Source organism: Pseudopodoces humilis, chromosome 5 (assembly GCF_049639895.1).
Source record: "Pseudopodoces humilis isolate 2021_Gansu_Grassland_sample_001 chromosome 5, ASM4963989v1, whole genome shotgun sequence".
Classification (NCBI taxonomy): Eukaryota; Metazoa; Chordata; class Aves; order Passeriformes; family Paridae; genus Pseudopodoces; species Pseudopodoces humilis.
The window spans coordinates 69,449,239-69,473,440 of NC_142204.1; the positions used below are offsets into that span (position 1 = coordinate 69,449,239).

At 43.8% G+C, this 24,202-nt stretch overlaps 1 protein-coding gene across 3 annotated transcripts in view; it reads left to right on the forward strand.

Annotated features, from left to right (window-relative positions):
• PRKCQ (protein kinase C theta) overlaps positions 1–24,202 on the forward strand; it is a 50,871-nt gene that overhangs the window by 20,901 nt on the left and 5,768 nt on the right. For all 3 annotated transcript variants that reach the window (XM_005526073.3, XM_014255207.2, XM_014255208.2), the window contains 12 exons: positions 67–266; positions 1,371–1,431; positions 3,029–3,191; positions 3,778–3,809; positions 3,904–3,989; positions 5,056–5,185; positions 5,841–5,950; positions 6,105–6,222; positions 7,240–7,415; positions 10,495–10,668; positions 20,055–20,146; positions 21,599–21,661. In XM_005526073.3, the coding sequence (XP_005526130.2) occupies positions 67–266; positions 1,371–1,431; positions 3,029–3,191; positions 3,778–3,809; positions 3,904–3,989; positions 5,056–5,185; positions 5,841–5,950; positions 6,105–6,222; positions 7,240–7,415; positions 10,495–10,668; positions 20,055–20,146; positions 21,599–21,661 (1,405 nt within the window). The remainder of the gene's footprint in view (positions 1–66; positions 267–1,370; positions 1,432–3,028; positions 3,192–3,777; positions 3,810–3,903; positions 3,990–5,055; positions 5,186–5,840; positions 5,951–6,104; positions 6,223–7,239; positions 7,416–10,494; positions 10,669–20,054; positions 20,147–21,598; positions 21,662–24,202) is intronic.

Genomic DNA, 24,202 nt, shown 5'->3' on the forward strand with positions numbered 1-24,202 from the left:
TAAGTATCTGTGTTTGGTCTCATGAACCACCCTCACAGCATGGATTTGTACTCTCCCTCTCGACAGAGAATGGCCAAGTGTATGTGCAGAAGAAGCCCACCATGTACCCACCCTGGAACAGCACTTTTGATGCCCACATTAACAATGGCCGGGTCATGCACATCGTGGTCAAGGATAAAAGTGCTGAAATGGTCTCGGAGACCACAGTGGAGCTCAAGGTGCTAGCAGAGAGGTGCAAAAAGAGCAATGGGAAGACAGAGATATGGGTGAGCATCACTCTCTCCTCCTGCAGGATGTGCTGGGGAGCTGCTGCAGGGTAAGGGGATGTGTCCTTGTGCCCATGCCAGGCTATGGCTGTCACCAGTGGGGACTAGCTGGAATAATGTTTTCAGACTACTTGGGTGTGATTTGAGGAAGAGACTTGTCAGAGGAGAAGAGCTTGGCACTTTTATTTTAATTGAAACCTGCCCTGTGCTAGTGAGGATCCTGCTTCAGGTGAGCTGTGCCCATGTATTAATCTTTGCTGAGGAAACCCACTGGGAATAAGTGCTAGTATGACTGGCTGAACATGAGTTATTTTATATTCTCTGGGGCAACAGCTTTAAAAATTTTATCTAATATCAAGTAGCTGATTCACAGCTGCCTGAGTTCAGAGTTATGTCAGAGCAACTCCTTAAAAATCACTGAAGTTACGTTACGGTGGTGTAAATTTGAACATTCTTCACAAGAATGCTAAGTGCAAAGCTGTGTTCCCTGGTAGTCCAAGCAAGAAAGATCTTGGCAGAAATCTTTAAACTGTAGCATCCAGATTATGCATAATCCAGTGGATTCAGATTTGCAAAGGTACTTATGGATGATGAGTCAGGCAGGTGGGAATTGCCAAGTCCCAGAAAGTGCCTGAATAAGCTTGTAGCATCCCTCAGGTTGACTGTAAAGAAGTTAGGCTTGCAGAACTGAGTGCCTAAAAAATTTCAGCATCAACTGTCTGAAACTGGTTGGGGTTTTTGAACTGCTCCCACTTTCCCCTTACAGGATCCACTGGGAACAAGTGTTCTCTATAGATAGTGCTGGTCCTAATTTGGTGTCTAAAAAGCTGCCTACATCTTCTGTGGTTTAATCACATTCATCTCTCCTATCATGCTGCTCTGAGTGTTTGATATAAGGTGATCAGCCCTCCTCTCTCTGTAGTTGCTCCTACCCTGCCTTGTTGCCTCACATGGGTATGAGCAACCTGAAAATTAGCATTCATTGCTATTCATCAGCTCCCACTGGGAAAAGGAGATCGCTTGAAAGTCGTCTGAAATGATTTTTCCTTCTCTGAATGACTGTTTAATGGACTTTTTTTCTTATTTTTCACTTATCTCAACCAGCTAGAACTGAAGCCTCAAGGGCGAATGCTGATGAATGCAAGATACTTCCTGGAAATAAGTGGCAAGTGATTCTGTTTGTTAATTTATAGCTGTGATTTTTGGGCTGTGGGGCAGACATGGTTTCTTCACTAAAAGCAGTGCCTATGTTATTACTGACTGATCCATAAGAACAAACACAACTCTTTGAAAAGAAAACTCCTGAAAAGTAATTTTTATTGCATGGTGACTATTCTTCTGAGATTTGCAAGGCAGATTTTTTTGGCTGGCTTACCATTAAATGGCAGATATTCCCATTATGCTAAACAAGACAGAAGAGATACAGAAGGAGCCAGCTCTCTCTGAAATCATTCTGCTTTATGTAAGGAATACATGGAGGTGCTGGAGCATGTCCAGAGAAGGAAATGGAGCTGAGGAAAGGTCTGGAGCACCAGGAGGGGTTGAGGGAGCTGGGGAAGGGGCTCAGCCTGGAGAAAAGGGGGATCGGGGGACCCTGTGGCTCTGCACAACTCCCTGACAGGAGGGGACAGCCGGGGGGTTGGGCTCTGCTTCCAGGGGACAGGAGGAGAGGGAACAGCCTCAGGCTGGGCCAGGGGAAGGTTCAGGTTGGCTGTTAGGGAAAATTTCTTGTCTAAAGGGCTGCATTCTGCTTTGTTGAACAGAATGGGTTTAATTCAAATGCTTGGTCTTATTCTCCCATCTTTGTTGCAAAAATTCTCATATCCTCAGGTGCAGGGTGAAGCTGTGAGATGCAGACATCTGGAAGGCTCTTCTGTTTATAGAAACAGAGAAGCACTGAAAACAGCCATGGCCATGCTGATATTTTCTTAACTATCCCTACCTTTAATATAGATTGGACTGCTGTTTGTGTGTTATAAGGTGTTACGGAGGCCAAAGCACAGAAAATACAAGTTGTGCTTCAATTACAAATATCAAGATCAGCATCAGATCACACAGGGGGCCAGTTCCCACAGGTCACCTCTATGACTCACTGTGCAGTGCAGGAGTGAAACAGACACTGATTTCCTGCATGAATATCAGATTTGTTGGCACGAGTGCATGTAGCACGTGAAGTCAGAATTGGTTTGTTTGCTGTCCCAAAAAGTTTAAATAACTGTGAATAACAGCAAGGGCACAGCAAACAGCAAAGTAAGTGTTGGCATGGAAACATAACAAGGAGAATATCCTAGGGACATAAATATCTGCTTAGTGACACATGTATATGCGCTATGCACACAGAAAGGATTCTGTTATATATATATACACACATACACAAGTGTGTTTGTGCCCATATATCAGTAATAATTAATTTTCATGTAATTTTATCCTTTTTAGGGTGTGCTTCTTCAGTGCCGTACAGAGTTAGAATTTTATGTTTAAATTACCTCTCCTTGGGAAATTTTCATTCTGTGTTCCAAAAGCAGCATTATTAATAGTCAAGGGAGCTCAGACACTCAAATCTAAAGTCATTTTAATGTAGGAATGGTGGATAAAAACCATCCAAATGAGACTTTTGTGGGTTTCATAAAATGGTATTTCTTTGAGTATTCATTACTGTGAGTGAATCATCAGCTTCAGTCATGTCGTATTTGGGCAACTGCATTTTCTGAAGGCACCTGATCAGGACAGTGTACACTTAAATATCTTTTTTCTCCTCCCAGATGCGAAGGACCTGGCTGACTGCGAGACTGAAGGCTTCTTCTCCTTGCACCAGCGCAGGGGAGCCATCAAACAGGCCAAAATCCACAACGTCAAGTGTCATGAGTTTACAGCCACCTTCTTTCCACAACCCACTTTCTGCTCTGTGTGCCACGAGTTTGTGTGGTAAATGGAAAAGGATCTGTGCTTCTTCTCCTTGAAGCCCTAGGAAGCAGTTCTGGTGTCAGTGTGGCACTTGGGAATGTGGTTTAGTGTTGGATATGGCAGATCTGGGTTAATGGTTGGACTCGATGACTTTAAAGGTCTTTTCCAACCCAAAAGATTCCACGATTCCCTGATGAATATCAGTGCTCCTCCTGTAAGACCCTTGGCATCTTACATGTAGAGTTATTGCATCACTTTAAGGATGTAGTTTGCAGTTGCAATTCCAACAGTGACAATTCCCCTCACTTTTTAATTTATTGTGTACCAATATTTTTGGGTTTGGAGAAATGCACAGGCATTTCTCATCAGTCCAGTTTGCTGTTAGGATATCGTGAAATTCAGGACGTGAACGTGTGCTGAAAAGGCTGTGAGAACCACAGAGAATCACTCCGCCATTGATTGAATGAAGATAATGAAATTAAATAATCTCTACAAAGAGTGATAGAAAGCAAAGTGATTTTATTCTCCTTCTTTGATAATTATTGCTCTCCTTTATTCTACTGAGGCTGTCAGACAACCCATCTAACCACTGCTCTGTTCATTTCAGGGGTCTGAATAAACAAGGCTATCAATGCAGACGTAAGAAACTTTTTTTTTTTGTTTTTTATTGTCATTATTTACTTCATCTTTTCTTAAGGAATTTCTTTATTAACACCATGACACGCTGTTGCAGAATGTAACGCTGCCATTCATAAGAAGTGCATTGACAAAGTAATAGCCAAGTGTACAGGATCAGCAGTCAATAGCAGAGAAACAATGGTAGGTGGTGCTATTACTATTATTATTATTATTATTATTATTATTATTATTATTGTTATTTTATTTTATTATTATGATTCCTTTTTAAAAAACTTGAGTGTCATTCAGATCTCTCCTACATCACTGCAAAGCAACTTCTGATGAAGCAAAAAGGTCCTGAGCTAAGGACTCTGTGATCTGATCTGTGCCCTGTGCTTTTTATGGTCCCTGTGATTTCATTACCTCCTACTTAAGATTTACTCAAATGCAGCTGCAAAATAAGCAGTTGCTGAATCAGAACTGACATTTTTCTAATTCATAAAGTATAACTCAGAGGCAAGTCATGGAGACAAGGTGGAGATTTACTGGAGAAAACTCTTCACTATCCAGTGTTAGGCTGGACATCAGATTTTCAGATTTATGTTTGAACATCCCATTCTGTGTTATCTGAAACAGTCAGTGAGAGATCTGATAACTCTGCTATTATTTGCTTTATTTTTCTCATGTCAGTTTATTCTAAACTTTTCTTTTTGGTAGGCAAAAAAAGATTTTAAACTCCTGATAGGACTATTACCTTTACTTTGTGTCCTACAGGTTCTTTTCACTCTCAGTCCCACCCTGTTCTCCTTCTACAATTTTTATAGATGAGATTGCTCTCACTTCTCTTCTGACATCTCCAGGGTAGATGTAACCAACTTTGTCATCACCTTTTGTACTAAAAGAATTACAACAGGCTCTTCCAAGGAGTGATTCATGATAACAAATGTAGACATCCATTGCAGGATGAGGTGAATAATGTTTAAAAGTATCAATGTTTTCCCACTGAGGATTAGGGGAGCCTGGGTATGTAAATAAGGCACAAGCAGTCCTTTGGTCAAGGCCAGGGAGGAAATGACCCAATTCCCTCTAAATTGCAGTTACTATATATCAAAATTTGGGTTTGTGTGCCTGATAGACAGTTTCTCCCTAGCAGTCATACCAGAGGATAAGAGGGCAATGGACAAACCAACATTTGTGTCACACGTTTGGTTTTCCACATGGAGCTGAGGTGGAAATGAGGGTTTTCAGCCTGGCTTTTGTCTTGCAGTTCCACAAGGAGAGGTTCAAGATAGACATGCCTCACCGCTTCAAAGTCTACAACTACAAGAGCCCCACCTTCTGTGAGCACTGTGGCACCCTCCTCTGGGGCCTGGCACGGCAGGGGCTGAAGTGTGATGGTGAGTCCCTGGCAAAGGTGGCACCAGCTGAGCATGGCACTCATGAGAGACCCTTTGTTGTCTCTGGAGGGTGGCAGTCTGAAAATCCAAATCTCATTTATCGCACTTCTCTGCAAAACCAGTATGAGGTGGCACCCAGGAGGGTGAAGGAGTGGTCTACAGGACTGTCCTTCAAGGAGGATCATTCTTCAAGAATGAGGACAACTGTCCATATACTGTGAGATATTTGATCCAAAAGGACAATGAGTTGCTTCCCAGAGAGACAAAGAACATCACAGTGACACTGTTGATCTTCCCAAATCACCCTCAGTATGAACTTGCAAGCTCTATTTCCCCTATCAGGCACAAGACATTTCACTGTCTTCATAATCCTAAACCAATGGGAGAATCCTATTCTGTGATTACAGTTTATCTCTGAGGTAATGGCTTGTAGTTTTGGTAGCCTGTGCTTGCAAATGCTGATGGATGTGGAAATGCAACCTCTGGCCAGAAGAAAATACAAAACTAGTCTCCATAGGGAACCAAAAAATCACCTGAGTGCCATTTCAATAACTCTAAAGGTGGCTGATCTCTGCCCCTGACCAACAGCAGCACTTGCTCCCGCCCAACCCTTTACAGCCTTCACTGTCCTGACACCTCATGTTCTTTCTTTCAGAGTGTGGCATGAACGTCCACCACAAGTGCCAGACAAAAGTAGCAAATCTTTGTGGAGTGAACCAGAAACTAATGGCTGAAGCTCTGGCAATGATAGAGAGCACTCAGCAGGTAAATGGTTTAAAGATTTTTAGTTGCTTTTCTCATAAGCAAAGACCTCTTCTACATCTTGGTTTTTGTGAGTCACGCTCAAGAAGTCATGGTATTGTTCATAAGCTCAGCACGAGACTTTCGGCTCAAAAATTTGCTGCTTTTTGTGCCCCAGGCTCGCTGCCAGCGTGACAGTGAACAGATCTCCAGGGATGGACCTCTGGAAATCGGCTTCCCTGTCCCTGTGAAGGATGTGACACCACTTCAGGCCTTGCCAGCGTCCACAAAAAAAGGTAATTCCTCCTGGTAATATGGAGCAGCAGCTTTATTGTTGTTTGGTTGGTACGTGGTTAGTTGGAGGGGAGCGGGGAATTTATTACTGATCTCTAAACAGAATATTTGGAATTCTTCTGATCACCATGGAAAATTTTCTTTCTGATTTCATATTTTTGGGTGGAGGTTGACTTCTGGTAGCTTTGAAAATCACTGATAGACCTCCACTCACCCAGGAGCTGATCTAGGTGTCACAGCCCTCTATGCTACAAGAACAGATGTGTAGGAGGGTACATGAGAGACTGTCTTCCTTTGGACCCCAAGGAGAAATAAATGATGTCCCCATCTCTGTTTCTTTTTGTTCTGTTCAACAAGTAGAATTGGCTATGCTGATGTGAAACAGTAAAGCCTCAGGTGGCTTCACAACTGTTTCACATGTTCACTGTTTGTCTGCTAGGTAGTGTTCTGTGGTTTAGAACAGCTACAGCAATGGGATAGATCCAGTGGGGGACAAAGTCTCTTACAAGTTCTTATAAATCCAGGTTAGTGGAGTATTGAAAAAACTCTGAGTGATTCTACTCCAGGCTGGCTGGAATGGTTGCTCTGGAATGCTTCACATCTGGAATGCCTCACATCTGGAATGCCATCCCACCTTTTCATCTAGCTTTGCCTAGGGTTTTGAAAAGACCTTGAAAAAATGGAACCACATTGTAATGGCAAGCAGCAAGGACTGGCGAAGACAGGTGGCCAGAAATTAAGGATTTGATGCCACAAAACAGAAAGACAGATAAAGGAGTTTATAAAGTGGTTTGTAAATTTAAAAAAAGCTACTGAAGAAGATGCAGTTTTCACTGGAGTAAAGCTTCCTCTGGAGAGAAAACAGTGTGGGAGCAGAGCCAATCTACTTAGAGATGGCTACCACACTTCCATTTGATTGAAATACCCTTTTAAACCTCTAAGCAGAAAACCTGTGAATGTTCTGGGAATTTTCTGCTCCTGTCCAGGGGTTTATTTGAGTGCTTTGATGTGTGTTGCAGAGCCACAAGGCATCTCCTGGGAGACTCCAGTGGAGGGCACAGTGAAGGGGGAGTCTCTCATAGAGTCAGACTTGGGAGGACAGTCCCAGGAACAGCAGGAGCACCAAGTGCAGTTAAAACTGACCATTGAAGATTTTGTCCTACACAAGATGCTGGGGAAGGGCAGTTTTGGCAAGGTAAGCACTGGGACTGGGACACTACTGTGTGCTTTCACATGTTGCTTTGCGTGGCACTAAATAACATCTGGTTTGAAGGGACACTTAGGAAAAAGCATGGAATCGTTTAGGTTGGAAAAGACCTCTAAGCTTATTGCATCCAACTGCTAATCCAGCACTGCCAAGTCCACCACTAAACTGTGTCCCCAAGTGCCACATCCACGTGTTTTCTGAACACTTTCAGGGAAGGTGACTCCACCATTTCCCTAGCCAGCCCCATCCAATGCCTGATCACTCTTCTAGCAAAGAAATTTTTTCTAATATCCCATCTCAACCTCCTTTGGAACAACTTGAGGCCATTTTGTCTTGTCCTGCCCCTGTTCCCTGGGAGCAGGTCCTGACCTCTCCCTGCTGTCCCCTCCTGTCAGGGAGTTTTGCAGAGCCACAAGGTCCCTCCTGAGCCTTCTTTTCTCCAGGCTGAGCCACTTTCCTAGCTCCCTCAGCTGCTCCTGGTGCTCCAGCCCCTTCCCCAGCTCTATTCCCTTCCCTGGACACACTCCAGCACCTCAGTGTCTTTCTTGTAGTGATGGACCCAAAACTGAATACAGGATATGAGGTGTGGCCTCTCCAGTGCCCAGTACAGGTCACTGCCTCAGTCCTGCTGCCACACAATGGCTGACAAATCTCCAAGTCTTCATAAAATCCTTGCTCTGGCTGAATCCTGAACTCCATCTTCTCCTCGCCTTGTCCTTCTCCCTGTCCCATTAGTTGCTCTCTCGAGACTGCCCATGACAGGACAGGAATGCCCCAGGTAGGGCTTCAACTTCCCCTTCTGTGCAGGTTGATGGATCCTGGATGTCCCCAGAGAGCTGGTGGGAAAGGAGTCCATGCTGTCCCTCTTCACAGGGAGGTGGCATCATGAGCTGAGAAGCTGAGTGTGGATCACCTCTGCTCTCCAGAGCAGCAGGTCCCCAGCTGGGAACAGTAACTGCTCTTTCCCAGCTCTAATCTGTGCTGGAGCCCAAAGCAAATTTTGCAACAGCCAAGAATTTGTGATTTTGAAAACAAGGATGTTCTGTTTTCAGTGGATTCATTAATCCTGATGAATTGTGGATTGTTCTTCCCTGCTGCAGATATCCCCTGTGAGGGGACTCATGTTACTCAGTGCCAGCACAAAGCTGCGAGAAGTGATTTCAGAGGGACTCCACGTTGTATTTTCACAGCCAATAAGGAGAAAGAGTATGGATCACATTGCTCGCATCCCGCACCTTTCCAAGGGGGAAACTATGCCTTGACAAAGGGCTGCTTTTTGCCTGCTAAATGATCTGGAGCAATTGCCGCAGCCAGTTCTTTAGCTGGTGGAATATTTCCTGTTTTGGCCTTTCATACTTGAAAGTAATAGAATCATAGAATGATTTGGGTTGAAGGGGACCTTAAAGACCATCTAGTTCCAACTCAGTGGACATAGAAACTTTCTACTAGAAAGTGTTGTGTCTACTTGTTATGTCCACAGTTTGCATGGGAACCAGAGCTGAGGCATCTCACAGCTAAACCAGAATATCCCAAACCCACATTCCAGACGATCCTGAAACCAAGAGCTCAGATATAATAGATGCATTTTTATTGGAAGGAAAGCATCTCTGGAGGTCTTCTAATCTAAGCATTCCTCAAAATAGGTCTATGAGATGAGGTTGCTCAGGTGTTCTTTTCAAGTCTTGAATGCCTCCATTGAAGAACATTCTGTACCTTGTTTTAGCCCTCATGCTGACATAGACTCTCCAAGTCTGCAAGCTTCTGCATCTCTCTAAAGTGCACATTGTGGGTGTGGAGAAGATGGGCCATTTTGTGCCTTTCTGCAACAAAAACTCACCCACAGGTTTCCTGTGTTGGTGTCGCTCCTGGTGCCCTCATTTGCTTGGAGCGAGATTCACTTCCCCACAGAGGGGACAGAATGTGCAGATCTCAGTGCCCAAGGGGTCTCTCCAGCTCTGTGTGATCCTGGGAGGTTGAGGGGAAGATCCATGAGGATATCTCCCACTACCACCTCTGTACGTGATCTGGCATTGCCTATCTGCTCCTTGTAAGTCACAGCACAGGTCACAAATGCAGCACATTCCCCAGTTTCCCCAGGAGAGCAGTGCCCAGCACAAACATCAGGGTAAAAGGGTGCCTGCAGCATCAGCACTGTGAGCATTTCTGGTCATTCAGTGCAGAGACAGAGGGGGGCTCTAGGCTCTACTCTCTGTCTGGTGCTACAAAGTGAAATGCAGCAGTAGCCAAAAGGGTAAATAAAACTTTTGTCAGGGCTAAAACTTGTCCGAGCCTACTCAGTAAATAGCGTCTGGTAGAGAACTTCAAAGACCTCTTTGATGAATCTTATACATTTATTCAGTCTATAGAAACAGGGTCAGCAGGTTGTTAGTGTGAAGATCAGTGCTGTCACTGCCTTCCAGCAGAGACCTCTTTGCTCTGTGGTCTCTAGAAAACTCTTTGCTGCTCCAGGGCTCATTTTCCCTGTCTATAAAAATAGACAGAGGTCATAACTCCTCTGGGATGTGTTTTCCCATTTTCAGAGAAGAACTCCTGCAAAAGCATGGGAGACCCAGCCTGTGTGTTCAGACCTGAAAACTGGGAGGAAGGAGAGAAAGACATCTTATATAAAACCAGTCTAGATACTGGTGGACATAATTTTCCACCTGCTGAAGTTCTGGTGCAAGGTATTTGCATTTCAAATGCTGACAAAGCAATATTCTGTGTTTTGTTATTTGAAGTCAGAACACAGGAAATGTATCTCAGGAGCATTTGCATGAAGATGGTTTTTGTTATCAGAGGTGTTTGGCTCTCTGGCATGTCCTGTCCATCCAAGCATGGAGGACCCTGCTTCTGTAGTTGCCAAGAACTTCTCATCCTTCTCCAGGACTTCATAAAACTATTCTGGGTCTGGGGAGCAAACCCAAAGTCTTCAATGGCAGAATGGAGCCTTAAGGATCAAGGTTTTTCAGGTGTACCCCAGTGAATTCCCAGGAGCTCAGCTCCCACGCTCACATGGCTGTTCTGAGAGGAGATAATCCCTCTTTCTGAGCAGCTGTTTCCATTTTAGGTGTTCCTGGCCGAGCTGAAGAGCACAGACCAGTATTTTGCTGTGAAAGCCCTGAAGAAGGACGTGGTGTTGATGGATGATGATGTTGAGTGTACAATGGTGGAGAAGAGAGTCCTCTCCTTGGCTTGGGAGCATCCATTCCTCACTCATGTCTTCTGCACGTTCCAGACCAAGGTAAGACAAGGATCTGCCACTTTCTTCCACAGGCTGAGAACGCTTTACTGAAATACAGATACTTAGTGAAGGGCTTCATCCTGCTGGGGTCCACCTGTGACATGAAGTGATGATGAGGGAAGGGATCTTCAGATTAATCACACAAGAAATGGCTCCAGAAATTTAATCTACTTTCCCAACATCAATCTGGGGATGGGATGGTGTATTTGAGGATTATGGCATCCAAGACTCATTGAGGTAAAATCTGCTGGTAAAATCTGCATCCTGGTACCCTGGGCCAAGGCTGCACCTACAGCCAGGGTAAGGTGCCCACACTGATGTGTTATCTGAACCTCTTGGACCACGAAGCATTGTGCTGCAGCTAGCCTGGATCAAAGCCAACTCAAGGAACACTGGTTTTGGAGGATAAACACGCTGCCATTCACTTCTTTGGCCCCAGTTACTGTTAAGTGGTGTCAACACTGGTGGTTCTGCAGTTCAGAGGGGCAGCAGAAAGCACCACCCGAAATCTCACTTGTGACTCCAAACCAAAACCAAAGTGACATTTAAGTAATACACATATTTTCATGGCCCTACATGCCAACAACCACCAACTGCTTAGCTTCCCAGAGCCACAACCAACAGCCTTAACACCAAAGCACACACAAGGCATAGAAAGAAACAATGGAAGTTTGAGTTTGTCTTCTCTGTCCAACCTACACAATCCATTCCTGAGACATGATTGATATATCTTAGCTCAAATTCAGAGCAGCACTGCCTCATGGCTTCTTGTTCAGGATTTTGTTAGGATGCTCCCAGTCCTTGCTCAGCCCCAGGATTTAGTGGCACAAGGCACTGCTCAGTGTAAGGCTAGGACCTGCTCAGTAGGAGCTTCTTCTGCAGGGTGAGGGTCTCTGTGGTAGATCCCAGCCATCTGTGGGATGTGGCACGTGTTTCAAGACAGGTTAAATTTATAACAGGGAACATCTAGGAAGTGCTGTGACACTGAGCCCAGGCACTCATGTTTAACACCTTTGGGACTGATAATGAGGACAACGTGTCCTGGGAATGGGTCCTTGCCTGGCAAGGAAAGGAATTAACTTCGTACTTGGGAGAAGGAGGGGGGTGATGGCTAGTTTTCAGAGGAAAATACAAGTGCCACAACTCCAAAAGCAAAGCAAATCAAGATTTAATTGAAGAGATAAAACATTCACAACAGTCACAGCTCTAAGAGGGAGCTTTTCCTCCAGGGATTGTTGCCTGTATCTCCAGAGGGATACTGACTGAGGCCAGCAACTGAACTATGCTGTCTATAGTCCAGCCTGGCCTGGAAGCTGTAGATCAGGCTCAGGATGGACCCAGCAGGGACAGTCTGCAGCTTTAGGCTCAGGCAGTGCAGGCATGCAAGTGTCCCCTTCCCTCATTAGACCATGGCAAAAAGAGGAGAGACCAAATGGAGTCGTGTCAGGATCCAGGTGGGATTTACTGTCTGTTCAAGGGGGTGCTTCCAGCCACGGAAAACCTGAAGGATGGAAAAGCAGTGAGTGTCTGAAAAATTCATGGGTGCCAGGCTCAAAAAGCCAGATTATTTTTCTTCTGCACTTCTGGGCAGCAGAACAGCATTGCCCTCCTGTCATGGAGAAAGAATGTCCATCCATCTCATCCCAAGCCATTGTTGCCAGTATAAAGCTGTGTGATCTCCCCATCTTGATTTCACAGAGAGACAAGCTGGAATGGGGCTGCCCAGGCCAAAGGTGCTCTGGGCTCTGATTGATTTTCAGCTCCTGTTTTTTCTCCTCTGACCTTTGCAAGCCAGTAGCGATCACTCACTGTGGGAAGGTCACCCAGAGCAGGGGAGCTGTGACAACCTTGGATGGTTTTCCACGGCTCAAAGGACAGTCAGAATGTCTTTTCTGACAAGGCTGTCAGAATGTCTTTTATGGCAATCATTTTAGGATTATGGAATGGTTTGGGTTGGAAGGGACCTTAAAGATCACCTGTTTCCAACTCCCCTGCCATGGGCAGAAGCCATGGCACCGCTGTGTAGAGTCCCTCTATGGATTTTAATATTGAAAAGATGACATTTTTTGTTTCTTCAAGTTTCATTGGATAGATAAGGAGTTTCAAACAGAAACATATGGGCTGGTGCCTTTCCGAATCCCTCATGCTTTAGCTTACCTGAGCTGCTCCAGGTGCCGAGTGTCTCTGCAAAGAACAGTAAAAACAGGAATATTCCTACACCAAAACAAGGACCTTGATAGTCCACTTGTTTCCAGAGGGGAAAAAAAAAAAGTCCTTTAATCTATTGACAGTTCTCTGAGCTGTGGGATGAGTTTCTTCCTCACCTCCACCCAGGTAATGAGTGACTGCTCAATTATATAAAGCTGGATAGCCCTTCAGACAGGTTTTAGATGTCACCAGGCACTTAATGCCCCACCCTGTTGCAGTGGAGTCTGAATGATCAGTGCTTTCAAAACTCAGAATACTTTTCTTGTTTTATTGCATGAGAATAAATGCAAGCCCATGGTGTTTGGGGTTTTTTGTCCAATCTCTTTTTGATTTATTCTGTTTTATTTTACTGCAGTCATCTTTGTATCCAGATATTCAGCTGACATAACTACATAGTGTGAATTTTAGCAATAAGCTCAGAGAGCTATTCTGCTATATTAGATTTAAAGGGACGCTGTTATGCTAAAGATGAGGAAAAACACGTTTATAATTCTGTGAAATCCCAAAATCAGTAATGCCAAAACAGTGACTAGCATCCCAGTGCTTATGTTTTATTCTTCTTTGCATTTCACTGATCTTCTGCCATAAAAATAGGCTTTCCCTTTTTGAAAGTCACTTTTATTTCTGTTTCTTTACTTCATTGACCAAGTTTTATTAACACCCTTTACCTAAATGCAAATTAAATCTTGAGGCAGTTTGACTTGCAGCACAAAATAGCAACAGAGAAGACTATCTCAACCCAAAAGAGAAGTAACGTTACTGCAGTTTAAAAGAAAATATTACAGAAATGTTTATTTTCTGCTTTACTCTTGTATTATATCTGTTCTTCTGGTGGTGAGCCTTTTTCACATGCTCTGTTGATTTTGTGTGCTTAATACTGACTGAAAAAATCTCTTACACTGGCAGGAAGGATAAAAGAATTGTGAAACAGGAGTGTGGTCCTAATTTGAAAATTCTTAGGCTCTGTTTTATCTGAGTATTTTCAGATTTCTCATTCAAATATCTCCTCAGAGGTTATTTCAATTCCTGGAATTACGTTTTTTCCCAAGTGCAATTTCAGTTTTCTTCTCTCTCTAACTGGCTGTTGAGGGGCAGGGCTGATATCTTTGCCCTGGATCAGAGCATGGGGTTGGCATGTGGGCATTTCACACCTTTTGGATGTTCAGCTCCACTGCCTGGTTGTGCCATGGACCTCCTGAACAGCCCTAGCTCCATCCTCCTACTTCTTTTGGGGGTGATACATCAGCTTGGAAACATCTGTCCATCCTCGTAGTATTTTGAGTACTTTGCACTTGGGAAAAATCTGATTCAAGGCCAAATTTGAAGCCGCTGATGGGAACATTTAGGAAAGCATTGAGGATTTTGCCTCTTGCAACCAACAGGCAGGAAAACTGGCAAGGTCTCGTTCAATCCTGGCCAAAATTGCAACGTGGTTTAGCAGAAATAGCAGCATCTCAGAAGAGCTTTGGGATTTCTACGAGGTTGTGCCAGAGAAGGTGTGAGCAGCTGTAATTATAACATCAAATATATGAAGTTTTTGCAAGACACTTCTAGGTGATGTCAGCCCATGTGGTGTGAACAGGGGAAAGGCATTGGCCAGGAAAAGAGGAGGACAGCTCACAAGTGGGGATTTTTAAGTAAAAGATGATTGCCATATTCAATTTACATATTTTCATTGCCTCCTCATTGTCCAGCCTGAGGAAAATCAGCCCAAAATGCATTCAGCTTTGTCTGAGTTTTCTAAAAATCTGCAGTCTAGCTGCACTTTATCCTGAAAAAAAAAAAAAAAATTACTTCCTAAAATAAAAACTTTAACTTTTTTTTTCTGTTTTTCAACTGCTAAAATATTTATGTTTCAGGGATTTGCTTGCTTTTTGTTTAGTTTTTGGTCTGGTGATTTTTATTTTTTTTTAATGTGCAAAACTTCAGACAAATCTTTCTCTAGCCTTGAGAAAATTAATCTCTCTCCAAGATTCTGCTGGACACTGATAGGGAAGACCACTTCCTCTTGGAAGACATGGGCTGATAGTGCCTCAGTTTATCAGTGAGGGATGGACTCTGCTCTGAGTGTGAGTAAAGGTCTTGGGATCTCAGAGCTCAGAGTGGAAGCCAAATCTGCACCTTTATCTCTGCAAATGTATTTTATTTATGTGTATAAATATATTCCTATGCTTTGTAGCAAGCAGATGGGCACACCACGCTGAGCATCCCAAATGAGCAGCTCAACCCGCAGCTAGAAATGCTGACAATGCAAGGATCAGAACGAGGAATAAACAGTGAGAGCAGGGACTGGACAGGATTATTGGACAGCTGTAAGAAATGCTGCCATCTCCAGAAGATAGGCTGATATTACACAAGAGGGAGGAAAAAGTCTTTAAACCAGAGAACAGAATTAAAACTTGGATTGCCCTGGTGCAAATTGCAGTGCAGGTGAACTGTAGTCACCTCCTAGCATGGGGTAACCCTGTGTTAACTGTTCCTTGTGACAGCAGATACAGTGAGGACTGCATTGCCCTCTTTCCCACTGGGTGGGATGCTCTGATGGGATTGCAGCATGGAGGGATGTGGTGGAAAAGGCCTGAGAGGCTTTTGGCTGCCAACTATCCCAGGAAATAAAATAAATCTAAAGTGTGGATCAGCACCCAGACTGTGCTGAGTTGCATGAAAAGTTGAGACCAGAATCAGCTGCAGGAATTGCATCAAGTCCAGCCTTTCTCTTGGCTAGGAACAGCCTAATTCAATGGCAATTAGAATTAAAAAGGATTCAGTCACTTAATCCGGAGCCTTTTCCACTTGGAGACATTTGTTAGGGTACCTGCTCTAAACACAGGAATAGCCACACTGTCCTGCAGCATTAATTGTTCTGACATTTATCCTCCTGGAATCCCTGGGAAGAAGAATTTTTGCTCCTCAATAAATGGTGTTAAATTGTCTATTTGTATGTATGCAAGTGCTTTCAAAGTGCAAAGAAAACAAAATCTGAAAATCTCTGCAGAAAAGTGCTCTGGAGGGCTTCCAGCTGGTTAAAGGATTTTAAGAGCCTGTTAAAGGATGTACCTTCAAAAGATCAATTTAAATGCTGCCTGCTTTATACTCATTGTTTATAAAGTTGAAAGCATCTCTGATAGTGACTATTCTTTCTCACAGCAGTCGCCCAGAGCAGGAGCAGGTTGGTTTAACTCCATCCCTGCCTTGTCCTGGAGAGGCAGAGGGAGCAGGTGGCTCTGTAGGGAGGAGCTCAGCTCAGGCACTGAGGGATTGAAAGGGCAGGAAATTGAGTTCTTACAGTAATCCAGGCTTTCAGCACCTGACAGGACTGACTCAGCTGGGGAACAGTGTTATTTTGTGTGCAGGAGCTGTGTTATTTTGTGCAGGACACAGCTGCCATGTCTGTGTGCTGTACCACCTCCTGTTGTAGGGCTCTGTCTGCTGTAGGAGCAGCACTTCACCCTCCCATAGAAGGGTTTGTCCTGTTCCTCATGCTGCAATGGAAAAAGTCCTTGGAAGATGGTCTAGAAGAAGGGAATGGCTGATACATGGATGTTCTTAAGACAATGTGTCAAATGCATCAGGAAGTGTTTGGACAATGCTCCCAGGCACGTGGTGTGATTCTCAGGGGTGTCCTGTGCAGGGCCAGGAGTTGGATTTTGACGATCCTTGTTGATCCTTTCCAACTCAGATGTTTTTATGATTTTATAACTATCCTGGTGAAGTGACCATCCCTGAGTGCAGTAAGTGCTTTTCCAGTCCTCCTTAAGCTCTGTGGTTGTATAAGATGCTCCTGAGGTCTGCCATGAGACCAAACATTTTCTGTTGTGTGAGTCTAGAGCCATGACCAAAAGTTTGGCTTGAGCATTTGCCACACAGGGATGTGTCGCTCTATTAGGAACGGCAAGAAGAGCGACATAGACTCTCTAGGAGTCGATTAGGAGAATGTCTCGTAGTTTATTACTTCAGGTTTGTTTTATAGACTGATACGTGGAAAGTACAGTAGTTAGCAAACTACTACATTACCATCATTGGTCAGTGGGGCACACTACCCCCTGACTTTCTCCTGCAAAGAAAACAAGAGACAGACAACAACACCTGCAAGGCTGTTTTCTGTCTTTGAGGATTGTTTTGAATCCTCCTTATGAATTCCCAGACTAGCTTCTCAGGCAAGACTGAGAAGCTATATGGCCTGCAGTTTCACAAGCTCTCTGTTTCAGAGTTAGCATCCACAGGGATGGTCCTGCAGGTGCTCAGCAAGCTGTCACCTGCCTGCAGGACAGAGGGGCAGGGCACTCTTTCCAGGCCTCCTGCAGAGCTGTGGGGGGTCTCACCACTGAGAAACAACACTCCTGCTTGTTTGCTCAACATCCACAGGCAGGACCATTGCAGGGGATAAGGGCATGGCAGAGCCTTGAGAATCAGAGAATGGTTTGAGTTAGAAAGGATCTTTAAAGGCCATCTAGTCCAACTGCCCTGCAGTCAGCAGGGACATTTTCAACCAGATAACACCCTCTTAACTCCCCTTGCCTGCTCCGAGTGCTGACAGACTCCAGAGTCTCTCAGCAGCAGGCAGGAGCCATCAGTGAGCTTTTCCAGGACAAGAGGAAATGGAGCTGAAGCCTGTCTGCAAGAACATCCTCCGCACCACTCTGACCCTTTGACCTCTATCACTCTCTTGAAAATTTTGGTGGTTTCAAGAATGGGTTTTGCCGCTTCCCATATTTAATGTGCTCTGTGGCTCTGTAGATCTCAGACATAGGAAGCTGACTCCAATAAGTTGTTGCACTTTGCCCTTCTTGGTGACACCTCCCCACTCATAATGACGTAGGGCTGCTCTCAACCAGTTCTCCTCCACAAGCTCTTCCAGACATCTGCACTTCTTAAGAACCAAGAGGAACTTCCAAACCCCAGAGCAGGAAAGTCAGAGTGATCCTGTCTGTCTTTTCAGTAGGGTTTAGGTACCACTCAAGAGCACCTGATACATTACAAACTTCAGTACTAAACATTCCTAAGTTTGTATTCTCCAGCTTCATAGCTAAAGGCAGTTGAGCAACAGGGTTTGTATATGTGGATGTAAATTAATCTGAGGGGTTGCTCCATCTTTTCTTCACTCGAGGATGCTGCCAGACTCCGCAGTTTCAAGCCAGAGTCCCTGGGTTCAGTTAAACAACTACATCAGATGGTTGCTCAAACCCATGAACAAGCAGAGCGTGACTGCTCATTCTACCAGATAAATATGGATATCAAGTTACAGTTAGAGATGTGCAATAAAGTGCAGCCAAAATCAGTGGACTTTACAGAGGAACTGAGGAGTTTTCTCCTTCCCAGCCCACTAAAGCTGAGTCTGGCCCATTTCAAGACCCATGAGGTTTCTTCAGTCCCAGCAGGACACATGTGGTTGTTGGTGTGTTGTTGGGTAAACCCCATCACCTCCCTGTGTGCCCTCCCAAAGAGCATCTGTTCAATTATTTTCCTGAATGGGCTCCTGAGCTTGCGCTGCTTCTAAGATTTATACGTCTTCACTAAGTTTCCCACCTTTCTTTGGTCTTTTTATTTGCTGGAACTCATTTATGTGCACAGTCCCCTGCAGATACAAAAAATACTGAAAACCTGCACCCTTTTGGTTTAGTGATGGAATTTGTATTCTTTCCCCAGGAGGCCAGATCTGGCTTTGAGCTTGTTGGATGACAGGTGGGGTTTCCAGTGAGTCCATTTAAATAAGAGTGCTGTAATTAAGAGGATCTGGCTAAAGAAATTGCACAAATTAGAGCAGACAGCTGTTGTTTGAAAGGAACAAGCACTTTTGTGGTTTTTCAACATAGCCAGCTCTTGGCTTGCTGCCAGAGATACTTACATTAGGTCTTATGGATAAAAACCTTCGACTGTTAAAAATATAAGTGAAAACAACTCTATTTCCCCCCCAGAAAAAATGTAATGGGCAATAGGCAACACAAGGAAGATATTCATAACCTTTATAGCATAGCCTAGAGATGACTGACCTCAGGTGTGTACAGAACTGAGAGAGGTTTTTGAGGGGAAAAAATACCACATCCATTTTGTTTTATTCCTGCATTTTTGCACAAAAGGTGAGATTCCCAAAACAGAAGTTTAATCTGCGAGCATATCTCAGTGTGCAGATCCTTTTCCTCCAGAAAAAAACCTGTCCTTACTGCTTTGTAGAGACAATTCAGCATGGAAGGGATCAATCTAAACCAGCTTCTACAGGGTTCTGGCTATGAAGTTTTGGCTGAGAAGCTGTGAGAGGATCAGTGTCATGTCATGAGCAGCCTGGTCTAGTGGGAGGTGTCCCTTCCCATAGCAGGGGATTGGAACTTTAGGGGTCTTTAAGGTCTTTTCCAACCCAAACCATTCTGTGATTCCATGATTCTGTATCAAGGATTGGAAAAGAAACCTCAGTGATCAGTTCTGCTTATTATATATAGAGAGATTCTGTCATTTCTATGTACCAGGAGAGATTTTCACTGCCCTGGTCGAAGAACAGATGGTTGCATGCAACCAGGGACAAGAACTCAACTTTTTCCAGGTTTCTCTGAGCCTGGAAAAATTGCAGGATGCAAGTTCTCAATGGGTATCTAGAAATATGATTAATTCATTACTTTTCCCACCAATGAGTTACACAGAGCAGCTTTCAGGCTTAAAATCAAGCATGTGCTTAAAACAAATTGCTTTGTCTGGTCAGTGTCTCTGATAACTTGAAAAAGTCAGACCCAGGTGCCTCCACAGAAGCTGTGCAGGAATGCAGGTGACACCACTGGATGGATATTGTACTGGGATGGGGACCAGAGGAGGGATTTTTGCCTTTTCCACTAGTCCCTTGCTTGTCCACCTGTCCTTCAGCTATACAGGCACTGTAAAGTTACTGAGCCCTTTCTGTGAGCCTGGAGCTCTGCTGGTGAAAATCCACGGCCCCAGCTGGTTATGAAGTGGCTTTGTAGTGTTTGCTAATGGTGTTTATAGAAATCAGAGCAGGGAGTGTATGAGCTTAGGGAACTAAGAGGAGAAATGAGGAATCTAAAAAAGAAACTGTTTTCTTTTGAACACCCTCACAGTAATATTTTCCTTCCTCTTTTTGAGTGCTTTCTGAGCAATTTTTTTTTTTAAGTATTTGAACTTTTACCTCACTCTTCACCACTCCTTATTTATTCTCACCTTATCTCCTTCTCTAGGAAAACCTCTTTTTTGTGATGGAATACCTCAATGGAGGAGACCTCATGTTCCATATCCAGAGCTGCCATAAGTTCGACCTTCCCAGAGCAACGTAGGACATTTATCATTGCCTTTGGGTCTGCAGGGTGCACACGAGACAGGAGCAAACCAAGGACTTGACTTTATTCCCAGCTCTGCTACTGCCTTGTAGAGGAAATCTTGGGCAGATTATTTGACCTCTCTTCACCTTGCCGAGCTGCAAAGTGGGGATGATGCTTGTGCTGGAAGCCAAGTCCATACAGGCCATCCTCCCAGCTCAGTGAAGGACCTGGAATGAGTCACTTCCCATCCTCTTTTCCCTCCCACAGAAGGCTTTTAGACTCCATCCACACAGTTGGTTTCTCTCAGACATGACCTTGCTTCTTTACAACACTCTGTAGCCAAGCTGCAGGACCTGCTTAAACTGAGGTTCCCAGCCCAGTGGTCAGAGGTGAAACTGTTGTTTGTTAGAAGTAATGGGATTTTCCCTTTTTTCCCCTTAAAGTTCAAGGAGGTGGGGTGAAAACTATCAAAAGCACAAAAGGTAAATTTAAACAAAAAATTAATATACTAGCAGGGAATTAAAAATGTATTTAGCTTTGATTAAAGTAAATACAAGAATTAGAATAAATGAAAGGTGCTTTTGATCCTTCTGCAAGCAAAAGGTATTTTGAAAGTCAATACTGAAACCCCTATAGGAATTACTTTATTTAATAATTTAATAATAAAACCCACACTGTCATTTAAATCAATGTTTGATGATTTTTTTCAAATGCATTTGAATGTCCAGAACTAAGGGCCAATGCATTGAAGAAGGAGGGAGCAGAGCTGTGCCACACAGGGAGGGGATATGATCCTCTGGTTTCATTCTCTTCTGGGACAGCACTTTCACTCTTCACACTGATGCTGCCTCTTTGCAGCAGGGTGTGGTGGTGTCCTTTAGGTAAAAATGTGCTGAGAACAATGACTTCAAGCTCAAAAAGCTCCAGAGAAAGGCCACCAACCTGCTGCATAGTCCATACAATGGATAAGCTTTCAGAATCAGGAAAAAAATTCTTCACTGTGTGTGGTCAGTCATTGCAACAGGCTGTCCAGGGAAGTGGTGGAATCACTGTCCCTGTAAGTGTTCAAGAAATGTGGCACTTGGGGATTTTAGTGGTAGTTTTGGCAGTGCTGAGTTAATGGCTGGACTCGATGCTAGAGGGGTTTTCCAGCCTAAACAATGCCAGAATTTGGGGATTCTTTGGAAAGCAGGTCATAAATCTGGGCAGGGAAGAGGGCAGTTCAACAAGACAGGGAGTGTGTCTGTGCTCCCCATCCCAGACTCCCACCTGCTTTTGGGAATCTCACATCATCCATCAGTAAAACACAGTCACTCCAAGCCTTCTGGAGATACTTCAAACCTTCTGGGAACCTAAAAAAATGAAATTTTGGCTCTTGTGGACACAAGGTTTCCATCTTTTTCAGTCTATTTGAAAAAACTTTTGGGAAGCTCCTGCTCTAACGCGTGCCTTCTGTCATTCAGGTTTTATGCTGCTGAAATCATTTGTGGGCTCCAGTTCCTCCATTCCAAGGGCATAATATACAGGTAATTTTACTCTTTAGTGTAATTAATATGCTAAATGCTAAACCTTTTCTGCTTTCCCCTGCAAGCACCAATGGCAACAGAGACGCTATTTCTTGGCTGTACTTACTGGCATTCTCTGCCGATTTCCCTTTTACAGAGTTTGGGTGTTTTATTTTGAAGAGAGAGTATAGAAAAGGCAGTTTTGGTCCTTGTTTCAGAACCCAGTCCTATTTCATTTAACATTAAAACAAGTCCTTGGATGCATTTACAGGGAGTAAATGTAAATACACCCAGTGTAAGCACCTTGTTTAACCTTTCAGTATCTCAAGGTATATTAAGGTCAAGTCAGACACAAGAAATTTGGTCCAACTGCTGTGCTGGTTACTTTGGGACAGTGGTGACAAGGGAGACAGTGATGTATCTTAATTTTGGATTAATCTTGTGCACAATGGGGAGATGAGATTCATCTCACCATCATGAATCTGAGTTGTCTATTAAGTTCTTCTTGTAGTAAGCAGAGAGCAGAGAGCATTTTTAGGTTCATTAAGCCTGTGTTAAAATGTGTATGGGAACTACCCAGTTCTACCAGAAATTAGGCCACAGTCTGATTTCCCATGGCCAAAAGGAGGAACTTAATTTCTGAGGAGCTCTGGTTAACCTGAACTTCATGACAAAATTCAGTTACTACATTGCAGCCTTCTTTAAAAGCAGAAAACAAATAACTCATCACAAATAAATAAGAAAGCTCCTTACAGCAGTGATGTTTGCTGAACCCAAAATAAGCTTGTTCAATGTTTGTCATGTAGTGTGAACATTAGAGCAAATGCTGAAAGTTGATGACTTGCTCTCAATCCATTCTTCCTTTAAAACATGAGCTTTGATTCTGGTTAGTACTCATGGGGGAGCCATTTATAGTCTTTATTGACTGATAATGGTGACTGCATAAACATGAGATCAATGTCAGTGGCATTAAGCTAAGATGATCTCAGGGGCTTCAGCAACTTTTCTGGCTCTAATTATTATTCTCCATGAGTGATGGGAAAAAATTTCTGAAGTGCCCAAATCACTTGCCCGTGTCTGTTATTTTTAGTCAGTCTTCTCAGAAAATCTGATTAAAAATATCTGCAGGACATAGTGACTTTATGGCAGGACAGCTAATGCTGACATTTTATTTATAATTCACATTTTTACTTGGAATCACTGCAGCAGTGCTGTGTTGGGGTTTGGGACCCATTTCCTCCTGAAAGGAGAGGGGTGTTTAGAGTCTGGAGCCTTGGGAATTGAGGGAAAACTGGGACATCTGGGCACTGGGTAGCATGTGGATAGGAAGAAATACCTCATTCCCAGGAGTTGGTGATACTGCTTTGGGTATCAAGCATTGAGAGAAAAGGTTTAACCAGTCCTACTTTCTTTTCCCTTTTTCACTGAGGACAATGACAAGGAGGTCAGCTGCGAACACAGAGTCATCAGTATCTCTGTCAGAGCAAACTAAGCACTTAGAAAAGTGAATAGTAATAATTTTTGAAACTACATCTCTCATGATGTCGTAAGGATAATGAATCCAGCTGTTCTATCTCATGCACCCACGTTCGGAAACATTGGCTTAAATTTTAACAAATGAGCCAAGGCATTTTTTGGCAGAAACTCCAGTCCCTGGAGCCAGTGAATTTGAGACTCATCAAAATAATGAAAGCAAACTGTAGGTGATGGGTTTTTTTGTTTTGCTTCGATCTACTGGATGAATAAAAGCAGTGCTGGCAGCCTGAGATTGATCTCAACGTTGTAACTAAAATAAGTCATTCCAGCTGGAAATTGTGACAACATGAGTGTCTGCCACTTGGAAGGCAAATGTCTCCGTTTTCTCTGTATTTCTCTTTGATTGATGACTCCCATTTTGTTTTGGGCCATATTCTTGCAGCAGAGAACAATTTCCCCATGACAACAATTTAGTGTATAAACACTGCAATGTCCCCCGCCCTGATGAGGACCTGGCCCAAGCAAGACAAGGAGCTTTGCACAGAGGGAGGCTGAAAAATCATCTTCCCTGCAATTGCAGGCCATCATCCCAGGAGCATCAAGCATTAGAAATTGCCTTCTTTAAGGAATATTTCTGAAAAGAACCCCGCATCATAAAGCAGTTGTCGGCAGGAGGGTGTCCGTGCAGTAGCCTCGTGGCTAGGCCTCTTGTCTGAGATGTGGAAAACCACAGAATTACAGATTCACAGAGTGGTTTGGTTTGGGATTACCCTTAAAAATCACCTGGTTCCAGCCATGGGCAGGGATGCCATCCACTGGATCAGGCCCCATTCCACTTGGCCTTTTGGCCAAAATATGTGTAGGCTGTGAATTAGTATGAATAATGAAAGTTACACCTCAGCTGTGGCTACAAGCAGATGTGTCTGGATGCCTTGGGAGCCCTGAGAAGGAGCAGTGATTGACAGCACAAACCAGGCAGTGTAGGAATGTGTGTGCTCATAGACCAGATGACCCAAATTCTACCCACATCCTTGGTTAAGTGCAGCATCACTGATCCAAACATTTTACCTGGATCATTATCTTAGA